Source organism: Conger conger, chromosome 12 (assembly GCF_963514075.1).
Source record: "Conger conger chromosome 12, fConCon1.1, whole genome shotgun sequence".
Taxonomy (NCBI): domain Eukaryota; kingdom Metazoa; phylum Chordata; class Actinopteri; order Anguilliformes; family Congridae; genus Conger; species Conger conger.
In genome coordinates this window covers 41,549,520-41,574,349 of record NC_083771.1, presented here as the reverse complement: position 1 = coordinate 41,574,349, position 24,830 = coordinate 41,549,520, and the positions used below count along the sequence as shown (strand labels likewise).

Sequence of the window (24,830 nt, the reverse complement as noted above, 5' to 3'; positions counted from 1 at the left end):
GCCAGACGTCTGCTCTTACTGCCTGAGCCATGTCGCCCACAATATAACCGAGTATATTAAATTAGTGCCATATGAAAGTACTAGCACTATAATCAAGTTTGCATTTATCTTTTGTTTATTCCTAGTTTTCCTAGAAAAAGTCAATTTGAAACTAATTTTAATTATTTCTCCAGACATTTTTATGCGTTCATGCATTCTGTCATGGCTTACACTTTGGTCACTCATGCATAGTGCACTCTTGCTTTTCACTTGCATCTAAAAAATTTTACCAAAACAAAATGCTGAATATGAATCCATGCGTACAAACTACATTAGCACTCTACTTGTCAGTAAGAATTGATTAGATGAAGCAGCAATAACACAATAATCAACAGAAGCAGAGCAATTTTACTAAAGGTGAGCACTATCTCTAATGGTGAGCAGTATCATCACAGCTCACACCAGTACTGGTGCGCAGTGGAGGTGAGCAGTATTATCACAGCTCACACCAGTACTGGTGAGCAGTGAAGGTGAGCAGTATTATCACAGCTCACACCAGTACTGGTGAGCAGTGAAGGTGAGCAGTACTATCACAGCTCACACTAGTACTGGTGAGCAGTGGAGGTGAGCAGTATTATCACAGCTCACACCAGTACTGGTGAGCAGTGCAGGTGAGCAGTATTATCACAGCTCACACCAGTACTGGTGAGCAGTGAAGGTGAGCAGTACTATCACAGCACACACTAGTACTGGTGAGCAGTGGAGGTGAGCAGTATTATCACAGCACACACTAGTACTGGTGAGCAGTGGAGGTGAGCAGTATGGCAGTTACCAGTATGAGTTGATGATCTTGCAGAAGGCCAGCTCGCAGCACATCTTCAGGTTGCTCTGGTGCTCCAGCAGGTCCCCTGCGGAACACTTGGAAGGGTCTACCTCGCAGTTCTCATCTGACTCATACAGGGCCTTGATGAATTCACCTGGGAGAAGGGGGGACAGACGGGGGGGGGGCACAGATTAGTCCTCGGGAACAAAACCCCATCAGGTCTGAGTCACTGCTGAGTCACCGAGAGCACGGTTAATCCCGGGCCTAAAAATACCGACTTCATGTATCCACACAAGGCAACAGCAAACAAGACTCCCCACGTAGCAGAGCCTCATTGAGCTCAAGCTGTTCAGAAATGGCTTCATAGAGAAATCGGTCTGCTTGGTTCCGAAAGATAACAAGGCTTCAGCATAAGCAAACATTCAATATACTCTCATTTAAAAGGCACCTAGGGCAAAACTAAGAGGTGAGGAACACAGGAAGCGTTGTATTAACATTTGTAATTCAGCCAGCAAAGGACCATTGACTGAGCGTGTGCTTGGTGCATCCCACCACTCATTTTAATATGGTTCACTTTTAAACATTTGACCTCTTCTCAGAAATACTGTCAATTAATCTGAAGATAAAATCTTATCATTATAATTTGAATTTGAAGGTTTAATTGTAATTGTAGGGTAAACTACAGTTAAGAGCCTTCGGTTCTCTTTAAGCCCTAACAGACAATACAAATGCTGTCCTGGTTTTGAAACTGCCATAGTTTTGTGAAAATGACCAGGGCTCCATTGCTCTGACCGTGCAAACTGCATTTTCTCTTGGTATACTGAAGGAACAGAAACTCCTTGTGAAATCTGAAACACTTGACTTGTAACTCAATATCTATTGAATTTCAGAGATAAAATTGCACAAAGCTCTGCTTCACTTTGATGGAATCAGTAGCCAGTCAGTGAATCTCAGCCCATCTTTGCCAATAAATTAAGCCTGCAGAAAACGATATTTTCAAGTTAGTAATGAGCTCTATCAAGTACCTTAACTATAAACCCAGTTCCAGTTCATGGTAGGTTTGCAGCCATCCCAAAGGTATACATTGTGTTTAAGCACAAAGCTCGATCGATTTATTCACAATGCTATCAACCCTAATCTCTTTTGGCAGAGTCTTTGAAACATTTTGAACCAGTTGAAATCTAAATAAGTACTGAACCTATTATTGTTTAATGTCAAACTGTCATGTTTAGTGAGTATAATTTGTTAACAAATATGTATGGTGTTTGTGTTCTTTTTTTCTTTTTAACTGTGGGTATGCTCTTTTTAAATCTTGTCACTTTGCTGCGTAAAAGCATCCTAACTGTATGGCATCAGCTGACAGAGAAGCCCACTGTGGACTTCTAACCTCTGCCATACTGTAGATGGACAGATTTCTGTGTGAACTGAGTTCTGTGAGATGAGTTCATTCACTGGTCCTACAGAAAGAAGAAGTTCTCTGTTCTTATATCCATGTCTTTCAACTGCAATATTAGGTTAAAATAATTTCCTCCACACAGTTAGTCATGGTGATTACAAACAAGGAAAAGCTTTTGCTAACAAAATGATCAGAGAGGGATTTTCTCGTTTTGGGTGAAATCCTCTAATGGTGTAGGAATCCAAGGAGACTCCTGTGTCCTTGTGTCTTGCTCACAATCTGCCAGAACCAGTCAATCTTCAGGAGTGACGTCCTGAATAATTCAGCACAGCTTCAAACGACGTTAATTCTTAGAAAAAACATTCATGAATTATTCACAACCAGCAATGTATTCTCAACCCAACCTAGAGATGTATTCATGCTTTCAAATTTACACGGATAAGATTAGATCTAAGTAAGGAACGGAGTTTACCTTCTTCGGATGAAAATGAAAACGGCACAAAAAGTAGCGTAAATCTGCCAGACTTTGAAGCGTATGTGCGATGCATAAATAAACCAGATAATTCATCCAAACCCTATGCAGACCTTAATTACCCTTTACAAATGTATATTATTTTGTAACGTAACCTGGGAGGTTACAGGAACGTGCCTGGCTTGATTAGTTTCATGACATTTCACCAGAAAATTCCTCCTTCTTCCCTCCCCTGGACTCAAATCCAGCATTCTAATGGCCGTCTTTCATGCAAGATAATCACCACAGGAGGCTTCAAATGATAAGGCTGAGGCGTCACAGGGCTGCATCAGTCCCACCAAAAGTCTGCTCGTGCTCGGTGTTTTAAAGAGACCTTGGCGAAGGGCAAACCTCGCTTGCCACATATCTTGGCGACGTGCCCTGCGTTTGTAGCCTCTATGTTTGAGGGAGTGCTCTGTGTGTCGAACGGCATTCTCTGAAACGATTAGATGGCTGTGTGTGAGAAAGCTCCGTGGGTGCTGTACACTGTGTTCTTTGATGGCCAGTTTCCCCCTCCCAGAGTCAGAGTCCGATTGGCTGAGGAGATGTTTATGTGTGCTAGAGGCCCAGCTTCCCAGGTGCATTGTGGGGGCCTCTCACTCAAGGTCTACCGGGTCTCTCGGGAGCCCGGGCCTAAATATAAATCGAAATGAGAAAGGGGGACAGGCCAGTGTCCGTGTGAAAGCTTAAGGACACTTGCAGGAGAGATAAATGTTATTGCTTTTTCTCCCCCGTGGTCTCCAGGGGATCCACAAATGTCACCAAGCACAAAGGCGGGAAGAGAACCAACGCTCTCCATCTACACGGAAGATTCTATCGCAGATTGAATGGCTTTTCCTTTCTGCCTCCGTCCAGATTACAGCGGCTATTTCTCCGCCCAGGTGGGGGCAGGAACAAAGAGCCTTTTATCTCGGGGTCGTGGAGATGCTTGTCAGGAGCAGATCTGCATGGCATACATACCCAGCGCATCCTGAAGGTATTTCTGGCCCACCAGTTTCAGGTACTCCTCGATGGCCTTGGTGGCTAGAGTGTTCTCCCGGAAGATGAGGTGCTCGTTCTCCCCGCACCTGTCCACCTCGGACATCATCAGATCCGTCAAGAAGTCCTGGGAAAACAAAGCGAGCAGGCACAACCATCGGTGAGAACTCCTCATCAACTTCTGCCTTCTTCTAGTGTTCAGAAAGCACACTGCATTGCCCGTACACTTTGAGATAATGAGCATTTGATTCCTCATTTCATTTCTTCTATTTTTCTAACTATATTCAGGCAGCAAAGAGTGTAACAGAAAAGGCATCACAGTGAAGAAAGCCTCAACGCCCCACACATCGCACCCGTGAATCAGTCTCAGAAGGGCATTTATCCAGATTACTTGCATTTAAGCCCTCCCTTTAAATTCTGGAGGTAGAGAAGACACACCCAAAGGTCTTACTAATGAAGTGGAACCCAATATGGAGAACATGAAAGGCATTGAAACATTACTGCAATCACACAAGGTTTATTTGGACTATGCCTAAACAAATATAGCATTTGAAGAATTGGAATTTATTCTTTGGAAAGGAAAAACGGGAAAAACTTATCAGAAAAGACTGATTTCATTAAAGGCACCGCCGGATACAGACATCAGTAGCAAAGTGTAACCATTTGAAAATAGCTTGCAGTGATTTTGACATGGCACCACCCATAACAAAGTCATCTTCTGGTAATAATTGTACTTTTTTCCATCAACTGATATTATGACAAGTATCCATATTGTAGCTTTGAGCATGAACGGCTGATATCAACCTGTGTAAGATGCATGGGAACCTCCAAATAATGATGGAGAATAGGCTTTTAACAGCTGGAACGTAAACAAACACCCCTCCAGAAACACACCCCTCCCCCCTCCCATCTGGGATGAGAGACAGGTGCTTGTGATCTAAGGCTGGCAAACAGCTCTTTGGAATAATTTTGATGACTTCTGATGACAGGGCTTATAGTAGCATACCTGTATACTTATCTACATTTGATAACCACACAATTTTGAAAGGATCATGTACTCTAGCAGAGCCACAGAATGTGGTCCTGCCATCCAGCAATTCAAGCTTGTCTGAGCTGGTCGCTGGCCAACCAGCTATCAGCTGTTTCAAAACATAGCTTGAGCTGGTCAAACCATGTCAAGCTGGGACATGGTCATCCAGCTAAGCCATGTCAAGCTGGTCTGACCAGCTGTTTCAAAAGCTAGCTTCAGCTGTTTTTTCAGCAGGGAAGACATCAAGGGGAACTGAGAACTTGGCTTTATGTTTGCACAGACTCAAAACAATGTTACTTCTACCATCAAAAAAATATGCACCTGGGGCTATGGATGATGACTTTTTATTCTTAAAAACACAATTTGTTGAGTCTTTAGCAGCAGTTTTTCACTAACCTGAAGCAGTCAAATGATTGACATTTACTGACTGGCCAATTAGAGCTTAAAATGGATGCCGTTAATTTAGCAAGGCTGCCGAGAGAAGCTGTGAACTTGTAGATAGTTCGCTTACATGGTGAGCATTTTTGCCCTTTTGAATGACTATGCATTATGTCACATAAAGGCGTTAAAAGCTGTTACGAGTAGGCAAGGCGAAAACAAATTATCTTCTCTCTTTGTGGTTGCGCTTGTTCAATAGCAATAGCAAACTAACAAGTCTCTCCGGCGCACAAAAGCAAGCCGTAACAGAGGTAGCTAAGTAGCTCAGTGATTAGGGAACTGGATTCATAATCAGAGGGTTATAAATGGCTCATATGTAAAAAGGGAAGTTGCAAGTCATTCTAGACGGGGACATCTCCACAGCGAATGAATAATGGAATGGCATAATGGCGATGCACATTAAGTGCGCTAAGACTGCAGCTGAGGCCCAACGAAAAGTCACTCCTTTTTAAAAGTTAAGGTGCTTAGCGGTCCGTATGGATATGTCCTTAAAGGAGGTGACACCACAGGCGAAGGTTTTTGAAAAGACTTCAAGCTTCCGGTGAGATGATGACTCACTCAAATCCTCTGGTGACTCGGAGGCTGCCGTTGAGGCTGCTCTGTGATGAGAGATGTTTTATCCCAAATGAATCAAGCAGCTATTCCTGGACTATGTGCTAAACAGCCCCGCTCCCTCATTGTAATTTAATCTGTCTGATTGGGTTCATTATGGAGAAAAGCCATGTGCTGTGCGTTTCTCAGGCTACCCCCACTAATCCTGCTGATTGGCTGATGCTGATGCCCAGTCGAGAGACAGCAGGCAAATATTTCAATCATTTTATTCACAAGCTCAGAATAGATGACCTACTTTGGGAAAACTTGTACGGAAAGAGAGAGAGAGAGAGACCGATAGAGAGCGAGAGAAAGAGAGATATAGAGAGTGAGAAATAATTCCCAGTCTTGTTCTTCGGTTGACAAAAACTAAATGAAATGTTTCTAAATGTAACCATTGTGAAATACACAGCTACAAGCTGTGAACACACGTGTGATCAGGAGAGCAGCCGTGCTGCTGAAACAGCTGGCAGGGCCGGGCTGAAAATGTTGCAGAAATATTTCAACACAGCTATCAAGCAAGCCATAAAAAAGACGTATGGGTATGTTTTACAAGGAGAAACTGTGTGCGACCAGACTAATGTACACTATTCTGAAGGCCGAGATTTGAGGAGACCAGAGCCTATCTAAATGAAATACAGCCGGGCTGGGAAACCGACAGAAAGGTATGCTGGGAACACAACTGCAGAAGCTGGGAGGACCTGGGCAGGACCAGGCAGCTGAGCTGCAGGGAGGGGGGGACCCAGCCCAGCACAGCCTGCCTCCGCTCCCCGGCAGGGAGGGGCCACTCTCGTACCCAATGAAAAGGAGACAAAAACAAAATGGCCAAGGCGCCGAGGCTGGGAGGAAGCACCGCTACTATATTTATCTGCTTGTGATTAAAAGGCAGACAAAGTGGGAACTCCAGGGTTGAAAGTAAAAAAAAAAAAAAAAAGTAAAAAAAAACCGATATAAAATAAAAAGCAAGGCCCCATCCGAAGATTCCAAAACGAGTTGAGACCCATTACCACTCCTCCACACAGCTGCCTATCTGAAACGAGATCTTGGAAAACAGAGGGGGGGGGGGGGGAGTTAACTGAGCAGTCAATGCACGCTTCTACCCTCCGTTCCCAAAGCCCTCTGGCTGAGTAGGATGCACCCAAACCCCACACCAAACAGCCTACTTTGACTGGGGCTTCAGTGGGAGCCAAATGAAGACCCAAATGAAGCAGTAACTGTTTTTTACCACCTGGCTGTTGATGACTGGCTGGAACAACACTTGATAAACTATCGTTTTATCGTTTTTGCTATATCAGGGTCTCATCCTCCCAAGAAACATCTCTTTCAATAATGTCAGCAAACAAACTAGCCCCAGAAACACTCCAGTGCGCTGGGGTTGGAGAGCTGGCATGAGGAGCTGAGCACACCCACGGCAGCTCTGGCCCTGACCTTTGCCGGTCTCACGGCGTGCAGCCTATAATTAGCGTAAGTTTTGCACGCTGGCTCCAGCGCGTAATGTCGGGCCAATTACTGTATGAGCCGCACTCCAGCCCTCCCCCGTCTCTCTCTGGGAGATAAGGTCAGGGCAGCTCCGCCGTCCCCTCCCCGGTCCACAGGAGCGACGTTTGGGCAGGCGGAAGGGCACGGTCCTCGGCACAGGAGCTGCGGGGGGGGGGGGGGGGGGGGAACGTCCCCCGAGGACGTCCCCCCCACACCAGCACGTCGCTCCGAAGAGTCACCTTCTCAAACGAGGACGGGGGGGGGGGCTCAACCTGCCCAACCAATCATCTGAATCATTAAATCAGGTAAATAACACACGGTGGATCAAGACACAGGACAGACAACCCCCCCTTCCCCTTTCCTTCCCCAATCCAGATTCCTGCATCCTTCACAGACGCACAGGAGGGCATGCCACCGCCATTCCGCGGATAACCTACAGTAAAATGGGGTAGGAGGGAGAAATAAAAATGATCTAGATGTAAACTGCGCTGTTCATCTCGATGAGTCACGGCGTCCGGACCGTGCGGCGGGCGACGCTTCCTCGGCGGCCGGGTAGCGCTTAAAATGCTCTCAGAGCCGTTCGGCCCCTGCCGGGCCCGCTAAGTACGAATGTGTCATTTGGTTCAGGACCGGGCTGCTGGAGGAGTCAGCAGTCTGAAGGGCCGGGAGAATAATAACCAGCTCTGCCTGACTCCCGATATTGTACGTAATGTAGACGCGGCGCGCCGTTCCCCCTACTGCTGCTTAATTGAAGCCAAAGTGCTCTGTATTCAATTATGACTGGGAGGCTGAACGTGGCCTCTTCCAGATTCCTTCCTGGTCTCGGGCCCTAATAAGAGGAAGTATAGCACTCTCCGCATTACTGTCACAACGGATCAGCCGGGCCATGGCTCAGCATCATTACCATCCTGACGGACTGAGCGCCGTGGCAGGGAGAGGGGGGGGGGGGGGGGAGAGGCGAACACATCAACAATAATAAGCAGGGGAGAGGAAAAGAAGAAATGGAGAAATAAATAAATAAGTAAAAATTCCTCTCCGGCCTGGACAAGCTCCCCAGAGCTGGGCCGACAGCAGAAACTCATAAAGTGCTGTCCATCTGATTGAATTAAATGGCAAAATGAAATAAGGGGAGCATCATCCTGAAGGCAAGAGATAAAGGCTTTATGTGTGTGTGTGTGGGCGTGTATGCGTGTGTGCGTATGTGTGTGTGTGTGTGTGTGTGTATGTGTGTGTGTGTGTGTGTGTGTGTGTGTGTGCGTGGGTGTGTGTGTGCGTTTCACGCGGCTTTTCTCTCCATGGTTTCTCTGGAGGGATGGCATGGACTGTGAGAGGTTTAATTCTCCTGCCTAAGGGGATGGGGGAGCAGAGGATTGTGTGGACTTGAAGGCTATCAGCACACCACTGCAAGAAAGCACACTTCCAGGTCAGAGGCTACAGCTGAGAGAGGTTTTCTTCCCCCAGGTATCGGGACAATGACCCACTAAGAATACAATAAGGCCAACTGAGAACATGGAAAATTTAAAACATAAATATTTCTTGAAATATTAAAAGCATTTACTAGGCAATGACAATACTTGCAGGCCCTTTTGTGCTAAATGATATAAAAATCCAATTTAAGAGCTAGTGTGAGTCCCTGGAAGGGACAAGAAATAGGTGCTGAGCGCACGCGTGTGTGTATATGTATTTATGTATGTGTCTGTGTGTGCATGCGTGGGTGTGTGTGTATGTATGCATGTGCATGTGTGTGCATGCGTGGGTGTGTGTGTATGTATGCATGTGCATGTGTGTGTATATGGATCTGTGATGGTGCACTGACTCCAGACTCCCAGTTCATGTGTCTCTGTGATGGTGCCCTGACTCCAGACTCCCAGTTCATGTGTCTCTGTGATGGTGCACTGACTCCAGACTCCCAGTTCATGTGTCTCTGTGATGGTGCACTGACTCCAGACTCCCAGTTTATGTGTCTCTGTGATGGTGCCCTGACTCCAGACTCCCAGTTCATGTGTCTCTGTGATGGTGCCCTGACTCCAGACTCCCAGTTTATGTGTCTCTGTGATGGTGCACTGACTCCAGACTCCCAGTTCATGTGTCTCTGTGATGGTGCCCTGACTCCAGACTCCCAGTTTATGTGTCTCTGTGATGGTGCCCTGACTCCAGACTCCCAGTTCATGTGTCTCTGTGATGGTGCCCTGACTCCAGACTCCCAGTTCATGTGTCTCTGTGATGGTGCAGTGACTCCAGACTCCCAGTTCATGTGTCTCTGTGATGGTGCAGTGACTCTAATCTCTCGGTTCATGTGTCTCTGTGATGGTGCACTGACTCCAGACTCCCAGTTCATGTGTCTCTGTGATGGTGCCCTGACTCCAGACTCCCAGTTCATGTGTCTCTGTGATGGTGCACTGTCTCCAGACTCCCAGTTCATGTGTCTCTGTGATGGTGCACTGACTCCAGACTCCCAGTTTATGTCGTGCTGGGCCTGCCGTTCCCAGCCCTCCCTGCAGCGTCATTACCCTGCTCACGCAGCGGGGCGGGCCCCCCTCATCAGCCACGCACCTGGCAGCTCCCAGCACCCCTCCGAGGGCTCCAGCGCACAGCTCGAACGCCCACCGGGGGGCATTCTCATTCCCATCCAAAAACAGACAACTCTTCCCCACTTTAAACCAGGCACAAGAGAGCACTACAGATCAGCTATTCAGGCACAATGAAATTTGAGCTGCGACAAATATAAATTACTTAAGAGCAAAGTTACTCCACTTCAGCTGCAGTGGCATTTTACTTCTCATATGTTTCACTTACAATGCCATGAAGAATGCATTACAGTTCATTTATGGTATTACTGCGTGCATTTAAATATATATACATATAAAACCACGCATTACAACAGTGGTATGCAGAAGAGCATCTCTGAACACACAATGTGTCAAACCTGGATAGGCTACCGCAGCAGAAGACCAATAAGTTAAAATAAATTAACCTAATAAATGTACTTAATAAATACCTAATAAAGTGCTCACTGAGTGTATATAATATATATTATTATTATTCTCTATAATGTGTATACTCAAACATATTATTGTTACATACAAAGAACAGAGCGCCCCACACACACATACATACACACACGCACACACACAATGTGCATTATGCTCATACTTGTGTTTATCTTTTCATGCCATTCCATAAATACCCATGAAGGCTTGCTAATAAAGCTCCACATCGTGATATAGGGCTATATCCTCTAGGGTTTCCATGGCAAATAAGGGGGAAATGCAGGCAGGGAACATGGATATGCGTGCTGTGACCTTTCAGATGAAACTCGCAAGCTGAAATTATGGGACGACTCGGCATTCACCATAACCTGATTCCACTGCTTCACAATGGATTGCCCTCGCATATAACCGACTCAATCAAAATATGCAAGAGCTTGGCAAAGCGTTGAGCTCACCCAAATGTGAAAAAAAAAGCCTAAACATGCTACACAACTGATTTGCAAAAGTGCTTCATCAGTTCCTACCATGGAAAAGGGAGAATTCCATTAGCCTGGCCTTTAGCTTAGCCGTCGTTCACCCTTGGAGACCCTGGGAACCCACACGGGTTCATCCGGAGAACCAAGCAACAACAAAAAAAAGTTTTTCCACGAACATGAACACCACAATACATTTATGAAATTAAGTATTCAGTTTCCTCTAACCGAAATACCCCTGAACAGGACATCTGGCGGGAGGCTTTCAAAGCCTTTCACCACGCGGACCGCTCAACCTGCGAGGAAGTTTGCTCGGCAGCGGCCGGCCGTCTCTTTGGGGAGCGACTCTTTCAGAGGATGAAGAACCGAGGTTAAAGACGAGGTCCGCACTTCAAAGCCTCCTGCGGCAGGGAGAGGAGGTTTCTCCGCCGAACGCCCGCGGTCGAGGAAGGCCGAGGCCTCGCAGCTACGCGTCTGCTCAGGAGGCGAGCGTCGAAGGCGAGAGGGGAGCTCGTTAGGGAGCAGAGCTCCGCCCCCCCCTCTCTGATTAAAACCCGCCGATGAAAGGCCTGTTGTTGCCGAGAGACCCTCGGAGGAGAGCGCGCTTTGGGAACGCCCGTTTATCGAGCAGAGGGGCGAACGTGGAGAGGCTCTCGGACGTGATTAGACGTGTTGCGGAGCGGCGAGCCTCTCAGACGTGCAGCGATGATCTGTCCGATCGGCAGCGTTGCGTTTTTTATACTGCGCCTGACAACCATACGCAGGGTTCAAAGCCGCAAATCTACTTCATTCCACTGGACCCAGGAGACTTGCGAACAGCTATGTAGGCTTCCTGAGCGGGCCATTTAAACAAAAAAAAGAGTATTTCAAAAGGTGATGGTCACGAGCACAGATTGAACCAAATTGCCTTCAAAGCTTCCACAAGCTTCAAACAATCTGGTTGGTATGACGTGTTGTCCGACCACGTCTGACAGTGGTGTTGTTCAAAACTTTCTGGAGTTGTAAGAGAGGTGGGATTTTATTCTATTTTATTCTATTCATCAGCAAATTCTGTTTGCCTTCATAATATCGATACAAAGAGGCATACAAATGTGAACATTGGCAAAGTAGTTTTTCTTTGAAGGTGCTGAGGTCAGTGGAGCAGTTCAGCTTCTTCTTCAGACCAGTTTATAGTTAGGCAATGTATGATCGGCTGATGGATAGTGCTACATTGTCAACAACATCGCATTGTATCACCCAACTTCCTTTCAATGGTGGCACTCCAATATCAAAATGTATAAACATATAACTGATAAGAATGTATCGTCAAAGTGGAGTCATTAATGGCGTCTTTATAGTCTGCCGGTCAGACTCATACAAGGACGGAAACGTAATTGCGTACATCAACTCCCAACAAATGTGTGGTCTTCTGTTTTATTTCTTTTATGATTGCCCTTAACATTGCCCTTGGCCCCTCTATGTGGACAGATAGAGGTGAACTCTGTGGGTACGCACTGTATTATCTGGCTTTCTCAGGGCCACTGGTTGGAGCTGCACTACCACTCAATAGCCCAATGTTAAAGTGAACATTTGGGCCTGCTATGAAATAAATGCAATAGCAATGTAACTTTCAGTGGACGGATGTCTTACAATAACGGCACGGGAATGAAAAAAAACCTCTGGAAAAGGAATAACAAAATTTAAGCCATTACACACCTCCAAAGTTGTATAATTTGGCACCAACTAAACACAACACACAAATTAAACGATGTAAAGTTCCGGAGCTAATCTACGTTGTTTTTCTTTCGAAGGCACACTGAAGCCCTGCATCCCAGCATGCTTTGCTCAGAACATGGACGGAGATGAGGCAGGGCTCCTCTCTTATTAATGATAACGAGAGCCCGGCTGCAAAGGGTGCACTCAAAGCTGGACCACGCAGTCACTCAGACAGACACGGGCGTGGGAGGGGGGGGGGAGAAGAAATGAGATTTCAGAGGAGCCCTAGCCCTCTGATTCATTTCACCTCGGCCCATCTTTACCTTCCATTTCCCCCTCTGTCATTAAGACGTCAGGCTATGTCCTGAGATAGAGCTTCTCCTCCAGGGATCCAACAATGACGAAAAATGAGCATAGGTACCAAAGGCATGCCATTAAGGCATTCATTTTTTATCTTACCACAAAACTCAAATTCCCATTGATAAAAAAATCGAAATTTGACCAGAGCAACCATGATTACTGTTCATTTGCTTTTTGCGTTGAAAGAACTGGTCAGAAATCTCCTGCAGGCGTAATATCAAGCACATAAAACCTGCAGAAGTCCCAGGACTAACATTTTTACATAACTAGTTGCAGCATGCGAGTCGAGGAAGTACTATTTACCTGAACGATTGACATTGATCACAGGACTCTGTTAACGAGAATGCTTAAAATATTTTCTTTTTTCAAACAGAAAAGCATCGGTACAAACCAACATAAACAGGACATTAACAGTACACAGTGCAGTTTGTGTGCTGTGCGCAGCATAAATAAACACAAATTGGTCGGAAGCTGCAGCTACCCCCGGCCTGAACTCCGAAAGAGGAGCGATGGCTTGCTCTTTATCAGCTTGGATGGAAGTGTCTCTCCGCGAGCTCGTTTGACATGACGATTCTCCGGCACTGAAGAAAGTGGGTCATATGCATCGGGCCCGAGAGACAGCGCAGAAAGCCCAGGCAGTGATACAAATGTTACCGTTGCCCTCCGTCCACACCGGGAGCGCACAACCTTAAAAACATTGTTTTTCGCGATCACAACCCCCGTGATTTCCCCCCCCTCCCCCCTGCGTCGTTCACTGCGCCAAGAGAGGTTACGCAACAGAATAAAAGATCTGCCGTCTCTTCCACGGCTCGCTGTATTTCCTCACGGAATTAAATACTGACGCACTCAGATGTGCGGAAGATGAGTTTTTAGGTCCCCCCCCCCCCCCCCCCCCTCCACACACCCCCTCACTGGGTAAATGGCGTAAGATTATCTACTTGAATGGCACAAACCTCCGCGGCAACGCTCTTTATGAATACACAATCCTTTACAGATGTCCTCCGCAGAGACGTCTCTAAGGAAAAACACAAACTCCTCGCAATGTTGCCTCATTCCCACAGGCCGCCGCTGACATCAAGTCAATTTCATACTGTGTTGCGTACTAGCAGCCATTTTAACAAAAAAAGGGAAAGAAAAGGAATGAAATGAGACCCCTGAGGCAGAAAAAAAGGTCCATGCTTATATATAAGGCCGGTCCAGCTGCAGACATGGAATGCAGTTGGAAAATGAAACAAGGTGGTCGGATGGTTAGTCATGTGATCCAGTTGGTTTACTTTGTGCGGCAGAACCAATCCCCATCACCTGCTTGTGGGAATAAATGCCATAAAGACAAAATGGCTGCCTCACCTACACCAATGTAACCACTGAGCAACCATGGAGTGCCATCTTCAAGTGAGTCAGGCCATTTCTTGATATAAAAAAGAGAGGAGATGTGTTTTGTGAGCAGTCTTTCAAAAACCCCTAAGACGGCTTCCTCAGCAGGAACCTGCTTCGGATGCCATTTGAAGCCCCTTTCACAGATCTTCCGCTAACTGCGTCGAGAGATTACCCCCCCCCCCCACCCCCCGCTGCCGCACCCTCGTCTGGGAGAGGGGGGGGCGGAGCGACACGAATGTCACCGGTGGTGAATGTGCACCTCCCGCATTAACAGACACATCAATCTGTCACTTCTGAATCGCGGCTCCATCCCCTGAAAGTCACAGCCCCAGAGCGCGGTGATACATATCGTCGTGCTCATGGAAAATGCACTGAATATTGATGTAAGGCTTTATAATCGCGGAAACCAGCGTTCTACATATTAATCTCTATCAGAGTGAATAAATATCCAACCTCCACTTCTTCTCATAATTAATATTTCCCTTTTCACACTGTGATTAAAACCAGATGTGGGGAACAGAGCCATTGGTAGACAGTGTAATTACGATCTAAAGAATAGCTGCAGCCTAAGCACGAATTAAACCGGAGATACACAGTGACACAAGAAGTAATATTTCTCTCTCTCTCTCTGCTGCCAATAACAATTAGTAATAATTGTACATTGTGTTAGTGCATGTTCCGTTAGTTGACGTAGCTCTCGCTGAACTCAAATAGCTTCCTAGCCTCAACATAATGACAGAAAGGAAGCTCAAAGAATACCAAAGATTCTCAATACCTACAAACTGACGCCTCACTGAAGCAACCAGCGCTCCCTGGAACACTGGGTTCCTTTGTAGAAGGTGTTGTCCAGTGGACTGTCTCACACGAGAAACAACAAGCCTTTGCTTTGCTTTGCTTGGCTCAGAGTAGAGTATACCTTCTGAACAGACGCAGAACAGGCAGTTCTTTGTCCGTAGCAAGGGTACCGTCAATACCAACCAACAACAGTGTCCTGACCTACTGCCAGTCTAGAGAAAGAACTGTTTTTAATTGACTGGATCAATAATGTCCTTCCCGATTTAGGAGCATCTGTTTTAACACGCATTTCCCTTTAATTGCCGTTCTGCATTCCCGGGAGCAGATCATTGGGAATAATCGCTAGAATCATTACAGAGCGTTCTCTCTTCCAGCTTGGAGCAGGGTACATATTCCAACACAGGGCGTTAATGGGAACACGCGAAAAAGCAACCGCTGCCTAGACAGCTCTCGTGAAAAATGACCTTGCGCGAATTAACACACCGCCCGCATTAAAGTTTTACAACACGCCACCCGGAGGAAAAGGGGGAGGGCCATAAAGTTGTTCCAAGCTCACCGCAATTAATGGGAACTAATTAACAACGTGGGGGCGGAGGTGTCCGTCTCTCCGGGGAACCGTGGTAACCAAACATGGCCCCACGTGCTCCCATCAGCTATCCGTAGGAAACAATCCATTTATTGACTCACCGTGCTGGAAAGCTGCAGCTCGACACAAACCCGAATGCCTCTTTCGACAAACACACAAGATGTACTGCAGATTCAAAGGATGCCCTTGGCAACCAGGGAGGGGGGGGGGGAAGAAGGGATTCAGCCAATGCGACAGAGAGCTGAGTGATTAAAAAAACCAATCTATTCCCTGGAAAATGATGAGTAAGAAGACTGTAATTAAAATATATCCCTTGCTTGTTGAACAATATTATGGTGACATACATTTAACTATTGACATATGAATATAAGCAATATCCATTCCGGGGCAGGCTCCTTTCTACTCGGAGCAAATAGAGCTGGTGCACAGCTCGGATAAATTGCGTTTCATGGCTTGAATAGGTAATTAGTCACTGCAGAAAGAAAAATGAAGAGAAGACACCTTTGCAGGACAACATTATTAGAGAAGTGTGCCAGGCCCACACCTTTCACATTCTCCTGTGACTACATCCTCCCTCTTCAGTCGGAGGAATAACCAGGATGCACGTAATTAGCTTAGTCTAAGCGCATTCTTCATAAGGGCTCATTAAGCAGTAGCGATATCCCCCCTTCTTTACTCCCTTTCGCTACTGTTTACAACTCTACAGTCCCGCCCTCTTGTGAGACGTCAGCCAATTAGCTGCTAGGGCAGCTCCCTTTCTCTCTCTTGACATTTGCGCTAGCTGCTTACTCCGGCAAAAACAGGAAATATTTGTTTTATTCTTTTATGGAGGGTGCGGTGGGCGACTGCACCAGCCAACTCCGAGTGAGAGATAATGTTTTTGAACGTTCCCTGTTGTGACAGACTAAACATTTGCCGATACACATGGCTGCCCCCGGATTTCTGTTCCTCTCCATATCAGCTCCTTGTGACGTGCCACAGCCAGAGATCGCTAGCACGTCCGTGCCTCGAAGGGAATTATGACCCATTTAAAAACAAAAACAACGCATTTCAGCCAGCAGTGATCAGAAATATATCTACAAATAACAGCGCCATTTGTTTTGATGTGATAGAACGGCTCCTACATCGAGATATCTGCCTCCAAAAATAATATCCACTTGCCGGCTTATTTTTGTTTTTGTCTTTTTCTTTGTTTTTGTGTTTGTGTTTGGCTGTGCCACCATTTTGTTTCCAGGAACAGGACTGAAGCCTAGCATTACTCTCTATACATGAAATGGGTCTGAATGACATCTGAGAAAAAAAGCAAAGCATTCTGGGCGATCAATACTGAACCCTTGAAATTTTTACCCACCACTGCTGTTCTCTCATGCTCAATACAAAATGAGATCTAAAATATTAATGAAACTGCTGATGTAACCCACTGGCAATTTTCTAAATGCTGCTAAAATGCTAAAAAGTCCCGCCTCCTGAGGGTACCATGAAATAAGGGCAATCAGTATACTATTGTAGAAATCCTGCAGGAAGAGTCATGTGGTCACTCCAACAGACCAGGTGTCAGTAAGAACCCCTACACAGCAGTTTCAACAAAAAACTACAAAGCAACAGCCACCCATTAGAGCTACTGCTGAACAATCCTCTCTATTCAACACTTATCTCAAGGTAAGTGCCTTTATGTAACATTAAAACAGTATCAATGGCCGTTTTATATCCCACTCTGTCATTTTAAGCCTTGCCGAAAATGGGTTTTGTTCCACTGTACATTTTTTAGCCACCGTTAGACACACTCGGTGACTATCTCCACCCTCCAGAGACTATAACCAGGGTCAAAGTTCACTCCTGACTTCCTACACAACAGGATGCACAGCGTTTATCGACTCATTTTTTTGGATGGGATTCACTGCCGGGCACATAAACACTCAAGGCATCTGCAGCAAAGACCTCTCAGGCCATCGCGATAAACCAATGATCAGAAACAAAAAAACAGGGGTAGTGCTTCCGTATACTTTAGGCTGGTCAGTCAAAAACCTAGGACAAAAGAGAAGTAACCCAATACACAACCAATTCCTTAGGTTTTGATTGTGAGGCAGAATGTGCAACAACTGCGGGCTACAGTGGTTATGTGCACACGCTCACTAGGTCAGAGGTGGGCAATTGTGTTCCCTCAAGCATAGGTACGTCTGCAGGATACTGTTTATCCCAATTTGATAGGCTCAATTAGCAAATGACCTGTAGGTTCATTTACAGATTACACCATCATTTCGTATTATATTTTGTATAGGGACACAATCCTTCTTGAGAAAGCTCATGGAGATTCGGAAATGCAACCAAAATGTTAGTCAATAATGATGACAAAATCATAAAAATAATTAAAAGCAACCAACCCCTAAGCGAGTTGGAAAGCATAAAGAGAGGGCGGACTCTACCTTAGCCTTGCCAGTGCTCTGCAGGATGTGCACCAGCGCACTGGCCATCTCCTCCTTGTTCTTCACGCTGAGCGCCGGCTCCAGCACGGAGCACAGCAGCATGTAGTTGTTGGTGGTGTACTCGGCGAACTCCTTGTACATCTCCATGGGCAGGATGCTCATGCTCTGGTAGCGGGACTTGATCCGGATCATGGGCCCCGGCGTCTTCCCCTTGGTGGGGTTGGGCGTGCTGACCGGGTACCACTTCTCCACAAACTGCCGGCCGGTCACCGAGGTGACGGGGATGTTCACCAGACCCACGTAGTTGTTCTTGTCCTTCTTCTTCTTCTTGTCCGTCTCCTTGTAGAGGTGCACCGTCACGCTCTTGACGGCGGGCAGGTTGTTGAACTCAAAGTGCTCGCCCCAGAACACGTTGTCCGTCTTGAGCTTGCAGGTAGTCCGTGCGTACAGGGTGTCGTCCAGACACAGCTCGCAGAAGTACTTCTTCTTGGCTGGCAGGTCCTTGGCCTCGATGATCCACAGCTTCAGCATGTTCTCCACACGCCGGCTGTTGTCCTGTGGGGAGAGTGAAGACCAGCGTTGGGGCCACAGCACAGGGAGAAGGTACACGATGCCTCTCCACCGGTCCGTTGGAAAGCTCAAAATATTTTACTCATTCAACCCTGGATAAGGGTTGGTGGGGCAACACACCTAGCGGTGAGAATGTTCTAGAAATACAGAACTACACCCTGGAGCATCATATAGGCCTTTGTGACTAATGTGACACACCAGTGTGATGTTCAAAAATAGTCCACCCTTTAAAAAGGGCAGATGAGCTGGACTTTGAAATGCTGTCAACCTCTAAGATTGCAGGACATCGAAACTCTACAGCTAGAGGAAAGTATTCTGTTGAATTATAATTATTTCATGAGCTTGAGGAAAAAATATGAGGAGATTTATGGTGAGCCTGGAGAAGGTAGTATCTCGGTAGATGAAGCTGAACTCATTTTTAATTAGCCATCAATTTGTTGAATAATGAAAGATGAAGAAAAGAGAGTAATATCAGCTCTGCAGTGTTCCGGAATTTAAGACATGGCTATGTAACGCAAGAAGGATTTAGTGAAGATTAATAGTCTTATATTGCATTCCAATGCACAATGCAATTAGCTTGAATTGCCTAAAACGCCACAAAAAGTCTTTAATATTTTGTGCATTTACAAGTAGTTTACCTTGCCACAAAATAGGTATTTATTTTGAAAATTCAGGAAATAGTTTGGAGCAAAAGTTTTTCACTTTATGTAACCTCTGTGAATAGTCGACAATAAATGGACACGTGATTTAATCAATGCGATATCAAATCAGAGATATAAAACAATGTGCGGGTGACTAAACAAATGTAATGTGTTTATTTTCATATACAGATAATGTACTTCTTAATATTATGTTCAAAATCAAGAGTTGTTCCAGGCTGCCTTCACTCCCCAGAATCCTGTTCATATTTTCCCAGGCAAAAATCATAACTGCAGGAGGCAAGCACTGCTAAAAAGGATGCAAATTTAAATTACATACAATGAGACAAAATCCACATAGATGTCAATGAGATTACTTGTAGTTTAGATAAGTGTAAATGTATGCATTTAAGTCTTCAAAGAATGGATAAAAACGGAGCCATGGTTTGTATGAAGGTTAGACTGCCGCTGGTTACCAAACTGTAGGAGTTCAAATGAGAATGTTCCCTTACTTATCTTAGCTATTAATAGAATAGAATAGCTTTTTAAAATGGAAAAATGGTGCGACACTTGTAAAGGCAAGGAGCAGCATATCTAAAATTAAATTCAGAGCAAAGTATTCCTTCAAGCAAGGAGTCTGAGACTGGCCTATTACATTTAGGTTTTCAGTGCACACTGGCTTTCTGTCCGATGACAAGGCGGGCAGCCCTCCCTCTCTGGGACACCTCTGGGTTTACCTTATTGGGGTGTACTGCTCTCCTCAGATTCTCCATCCACTTATCTCTCTCCGCTGATGATCGACAAGAGAAACATTTGCTTCCAGTTGAGGTGGTCACCTGCATTGGAGAAACAAGAGACGTAAGACGACGTGACAGTGGCAGTCAAAAAGCATTACTCACTACATGCAGAGCTACACGCCGTCGGTGAGAGGGCGATGCTTTCTGACATGTACTCGGCAATTGATTTCAAGCCGTCCCTGAGATTTTTGGGGAGATGGAGCCAGGAGATGGCAGGATGACATGGCCCGGCACTGTGAGGGCGGTGTGAAGGTCTCATTTTGGGAGGAGGCGACTGAGGCCAAGAGCTTTGTGTCGCCAGACACCGGCAGCCACAACTGCAGCAAAAGTTTTGGAGTAAAACTCTGGGAACCGGGGTGTCGGATATGCAGGTATGGTACCATGTGTGTCATCATAATCAAGAACACCCTGCATTTCATGGTACATGGTACTTTTCTATCCGTAAAAGGATAAATATCATAATGACAGAGCCCGAAATGACAACAAATGGAGAGCTGGAGAGGTTAGCCGTGGATGTAAGGGAAAGGTATATGTATACTGTATCTGTGGATAAACAGATTTATAAGGATCACCACAGCCTTGCTGAAGTTCAGTAACGGTCACCAACGGTCGCGTATGGTTGTTCCGAACGATGTCGTTGGTGATTCCGTACGATATGGCACACGCTATCGTGGCCTAAACAGTCCGCCTAAATCCCCGGAACTCCATCGCCACGCTCCGGCCAGCTGGCAACAGGCTTTACTCTAATAGCCTCTAAATCCCCGTAAATGGCTCCCTCAAAGCCCACCTCCAAGCAAGCAGCAGCCGAGGCAATGATGCGGGAAATTCCCAGAGTCAGGACACTCGCGGCCCTAGTCAGGCGGGAAATAGAGTACCTGGAGACTGCGGCCGGCTGGACCGAAATAAATAAACAAGGCGGAATCTGCTGTGGGAGATTTCACCGGCTGATTCTGACACTGCTGGCCCTGCCACTGCTTGCAGAAAATCCAAAATTCAGACCTCCTGGCAGGTAATCTTTCCTCTGCCGGTACGACACAGACCGCACATATAATCCCAAATCCGCCGGGAATTTATCAGTTTATTGCCTCCGAACAGCATTTTTTTTTTTATTAATGTTCTTTTTCCTTTCTGTAATGCTCTGTCTAATGAAGAAATTGGCTGCACCTGCTCTTGACTGGAAATAAATCACCAGTTTGCTATCATATTATCTCACTCAAACATAACCCTACAGACAGGGCAATAAGCAACAATCCCTTCTTGCAGACTAAATTCTATTCTGAATGCAAGTGAACTGCAGTCTGTCTCATCCATTTAATTTTTAATAATCATTAACGCCAAGAGACTCTAATAATGTGCTAAGACAGTTAAATCTATACGTCTGGACCCCTGTTTAGACCTTGTCTTCAGAAATGATGGTTCTCTAATTCTGGATCTGGATGAATTAATGGACTCATTTAAAACCGGATATTCTCTCTACCGCTCACACACACGCATACATACCCACACACACAACACTCACACAGACATACACACACAGACACTCTCTCTCTCTCACACACACACACACACACACACACACTCTCTCTCACGCACACACACGCACACACTCTCTGTCACACACACACACACACTCACACACACACACACACACACACACTTACACACATGCATGTGCACCCACACATACACACACACACTCACACATACACACACACACACACAGACACACACAGACATACACACACACACTCACACACACACAGACACATACACACACAGACATACACATAGACACACACACACACACAGATACATACACACACACACAGACACACACAGACATACACAGACATACACACACACACACACACACACACTCACACACACAGACACATACACATACACACACACACACAGACACATACAAACACACACACACACATACACACACACAGATACACACACACACACACAGACTCACACTCACACACACACACACAGACACACAGACACATACACACTCACACACACAGATACATACACATACACACAGATACATACACACACACACGCAGACACACACACACACACACACACACACAGACACTGCAGGAGGAGACTGCGGACCCTCAGCTTCGCGGCTGGGTGTTAGCGTCCTGGCCTCAGCCAGGCGGTGCTGATGGATGACGGGAGGATGAGAGTGGACAGGGCAGAATAATGAGCACCGGGGCCCGCTGTAATGGTGAAGCAGGACTGTGGCGTACAGTAGGGCTGATAAAGATGGCTCCTGTCCTCTCCTCCTTTCCCATTCCGTGCTACAAATAAACAATCTGAGACCCGCCATCTCAGAGCCGAGCCGGGAGGACCAGGGCCTCTAATGGCCATTTAGTCACAAACATCGGCGGCACCTTCATTCCTCTGGGGTTCCAGCGCACAATACCAACTGTGAGCTCAGTCATTCCAGTCAGAAGGGAACCACAAACCCTGCTTGCGATACCCCATAATACATAGAGCGACTGGGCTGAATCTGCACTTGGGGAAAAAAGTCACATTCGCACATGCGAATGCAGTTCTAAACAGGTCCATCCAAAAGAAGGAGATTGGGATAACCATCAAGGCCAATTAAAAGGATTTTTAAACAGGCTAAATGTTTTTTGTCAAATATTTGTCTCATTTGGGGGGCCTCTGTTAACTTTTAACCTCAAGACTCTTCGACAACAATGCCAGACAAATTTGTCAGACAAATTTATGCTACTTGAATTTCTTATTCTTATTCTGTAAAGCGGAAACAAGGCAGTGCTCCGCAGGGGTAAAATCAAATCAAGAGCAGAGACAGACTCGGGCGAGGAAAAGAGGGGATGGATTGAGGGCCTTTAACGCCTCGCAGTAACATTTCCTTTTGCGATTGGACATGCGGTTTGACAAGTCTGACTGGGAAGGGATAATGCCGGGGACTTGTTTTGAACAGACAGAAGTGTTACCATGTATCTGGGCACTGCAGAAATGGGGAAACTGTAATAAATATGTGGTACTCCCCTGGCAGAGGCGGCAGTTTCCTTGGGGGTAATCTTTCCAGTTTTAGAATAATTAGAGACACGCTGAGCACTGGGTCAACATGGCTCCCAGAGAAATGTCTTCATGCATGCATTAATTAGCGGGGAGAACAGAGGCGTAAAGGAGGACTGTGTGTACTTTAGACTGTAACGGCACCTATGTATAGATTGTATAGATATTGTTGAGCTGAATCTCAGGAGTGGGTCTGAAAAACTACACTTCCCAGAGTGCACCAGTAGCAGCAAACAGGCTGCTTGTCACCTGAGCAGTCATCAGCACTGATTTAGAGCACCTAAGAAGGACTGGGGGAAGCTCACTTGTATAGGTATTGTTATTTTTTGTATTCTAGCTGCAATTGTGGTAATGCTAGTTTGAAAGTTGACTGTACTCTTAAAGGGTTCTGATTTTCTGCATGTTTACACTAGGACTCGGAACTGTACTGTCCTCTCAGGTCCCCTTGGCACTTGTTCCTTGTGTTTAAATTGCTTGTTGTACGTCGCTCTGGATAAGAGCGTCTGCTAAATGCCACGTAATGTAATGTAATGTACTAGGTCCCCCCCGAAGAAAGAGTGCCCATGGAGGGGCGAGATCACCTCAAAGCAGTAGTCCTGTCCCAGAATGCTGCTGTGCACAGGCTTGATGAGCACTTCCTCCTCCATGCTGAGATCCAGGGCTTCCACGGCACTGCTGGGGCTGAGTAGCGACTCGTGAGACCGCGATTCCTTCAGCCTCGGCATCAGATGTGATCTGCCGGGGAGGAGGAGGGGAAAATGGCCACCGTGAGTCACCCGGGAACTGCCAGACCAGCACGCTTACATTTTTTAAACCAAATAACCCACACGAGTCTCATTCCCATACACAGCTGGGAAACCCTTTTTTGTTTTTTTCCCATGCAGGGCTCTTTTTTGAGTCATTTCAGCTTTTGAAAAAGTTTTTTCCTTGGCATATAATCAAACATACAGGTCTATATTAAAGCACTGCTGCAAGAAAAGGCTGAATATTGAACTATTAAAAATAGGCATTTTATTCTGAGGTAGTGAGCCAATGCCACTGTTTATAAGAGGCGTTATGTCTAAAAAGAAACATATATATATAAGTACAGGAGAGAAGAAATATAAAGCTTTAAGGCATACACACATGCTGAAAGAAATGCTGTAAAATAGCCCCACGTCTCCAATGTAATCATTTCTGAAGCTCAGGATTTTGTACTTCCTTGCTGAGGAAGTAGACTACTAAGATTAGCGGACAAACAAACGCCCCAGGCATACACCTAAAAGACGTGGACACAGCTACAGGATCAGAGGTAGCAAACCTCCCTCCCGAATTTAGCGTTCTCCCTTGCCGCTATCCAAGCCTCTCAAATATCTGGTTTGAACTGGCGGGCTGCTTTGACTCTGGGTCCACGCTTCCTTTGTGTCTCGCCTTCAAAAAGGCTGCCAATCTCTATCTGAGCGTCAGGCTCATCCCTCTCTGGAAAGGAAAGTTTGATGCTGCCAGCTCTTTCTTTGATCGGCTCGCTGTCTCTGAAGGATGCGAGGCGGAATGGACACGAGAGGAGAGGCCTGCTACGGAAAGGCACTGGAGCTGCTGCACGCGGCAGATGCTATCGCTAGCCACACCGACGCTCCGCTACAGGCACCGCACTCCATCAACCGCGGCCGCTCAGCCTCTCGGGCGGATTGGAGCTGGTGCAGCGACACGCCCCACGCTCAGGAGTCCTGAGCAAAGCCCAAGGACTGGTCTGGACCATCAGACACCTGCAGTCTGCCTGTGCCAACTACATACGAGTCGGCGCCAACTGCATACGAGTCTGTGCCAACTGCGTACGAGTCTGGGCCAACTGCATA

The 24,830-nt window shown here is 46.2% G+C and overlaps 1 protein-coding gene across 7 annotated transcripts in view; it reads right to left on the bottom strand.

The window, feature by feature from the left end:
- Positions 1-24,830, bottom strand: part of dab2ipb (DAB2 interacting protein b) — a 183,977-nt gene that overhangs the window by 22,343 nt on the left and 136,804 nt on the right. For all 7 annotated transcript variants that reach the window (XM_061263171.1, XM_061263172.1, XM_061263168.1 and 4 more), the window contains 5 exons: positions 23,577-23,730; positions 19,870-19,968; positions 17,925-18,479; positions 3,670-3,814; positions 812-956 (listed from right to left, as the gene is read on the bottom strand). In XM_061263171.1, the coding sequence (XP_061119155.1) occupies positions 812-956; positions 3,670-3,814; positions 17,925-18,479; positions 19,870-19,968; positions 23,577-23,730 (1,098 nt within the window). The remainder of the gene's footprint in view (positions 1-811; positions 957-3,669; positions 3,815-17,924; positions 18,480-19,869; positions 19,969-23,576; positions 23,731-24,830) is intronic.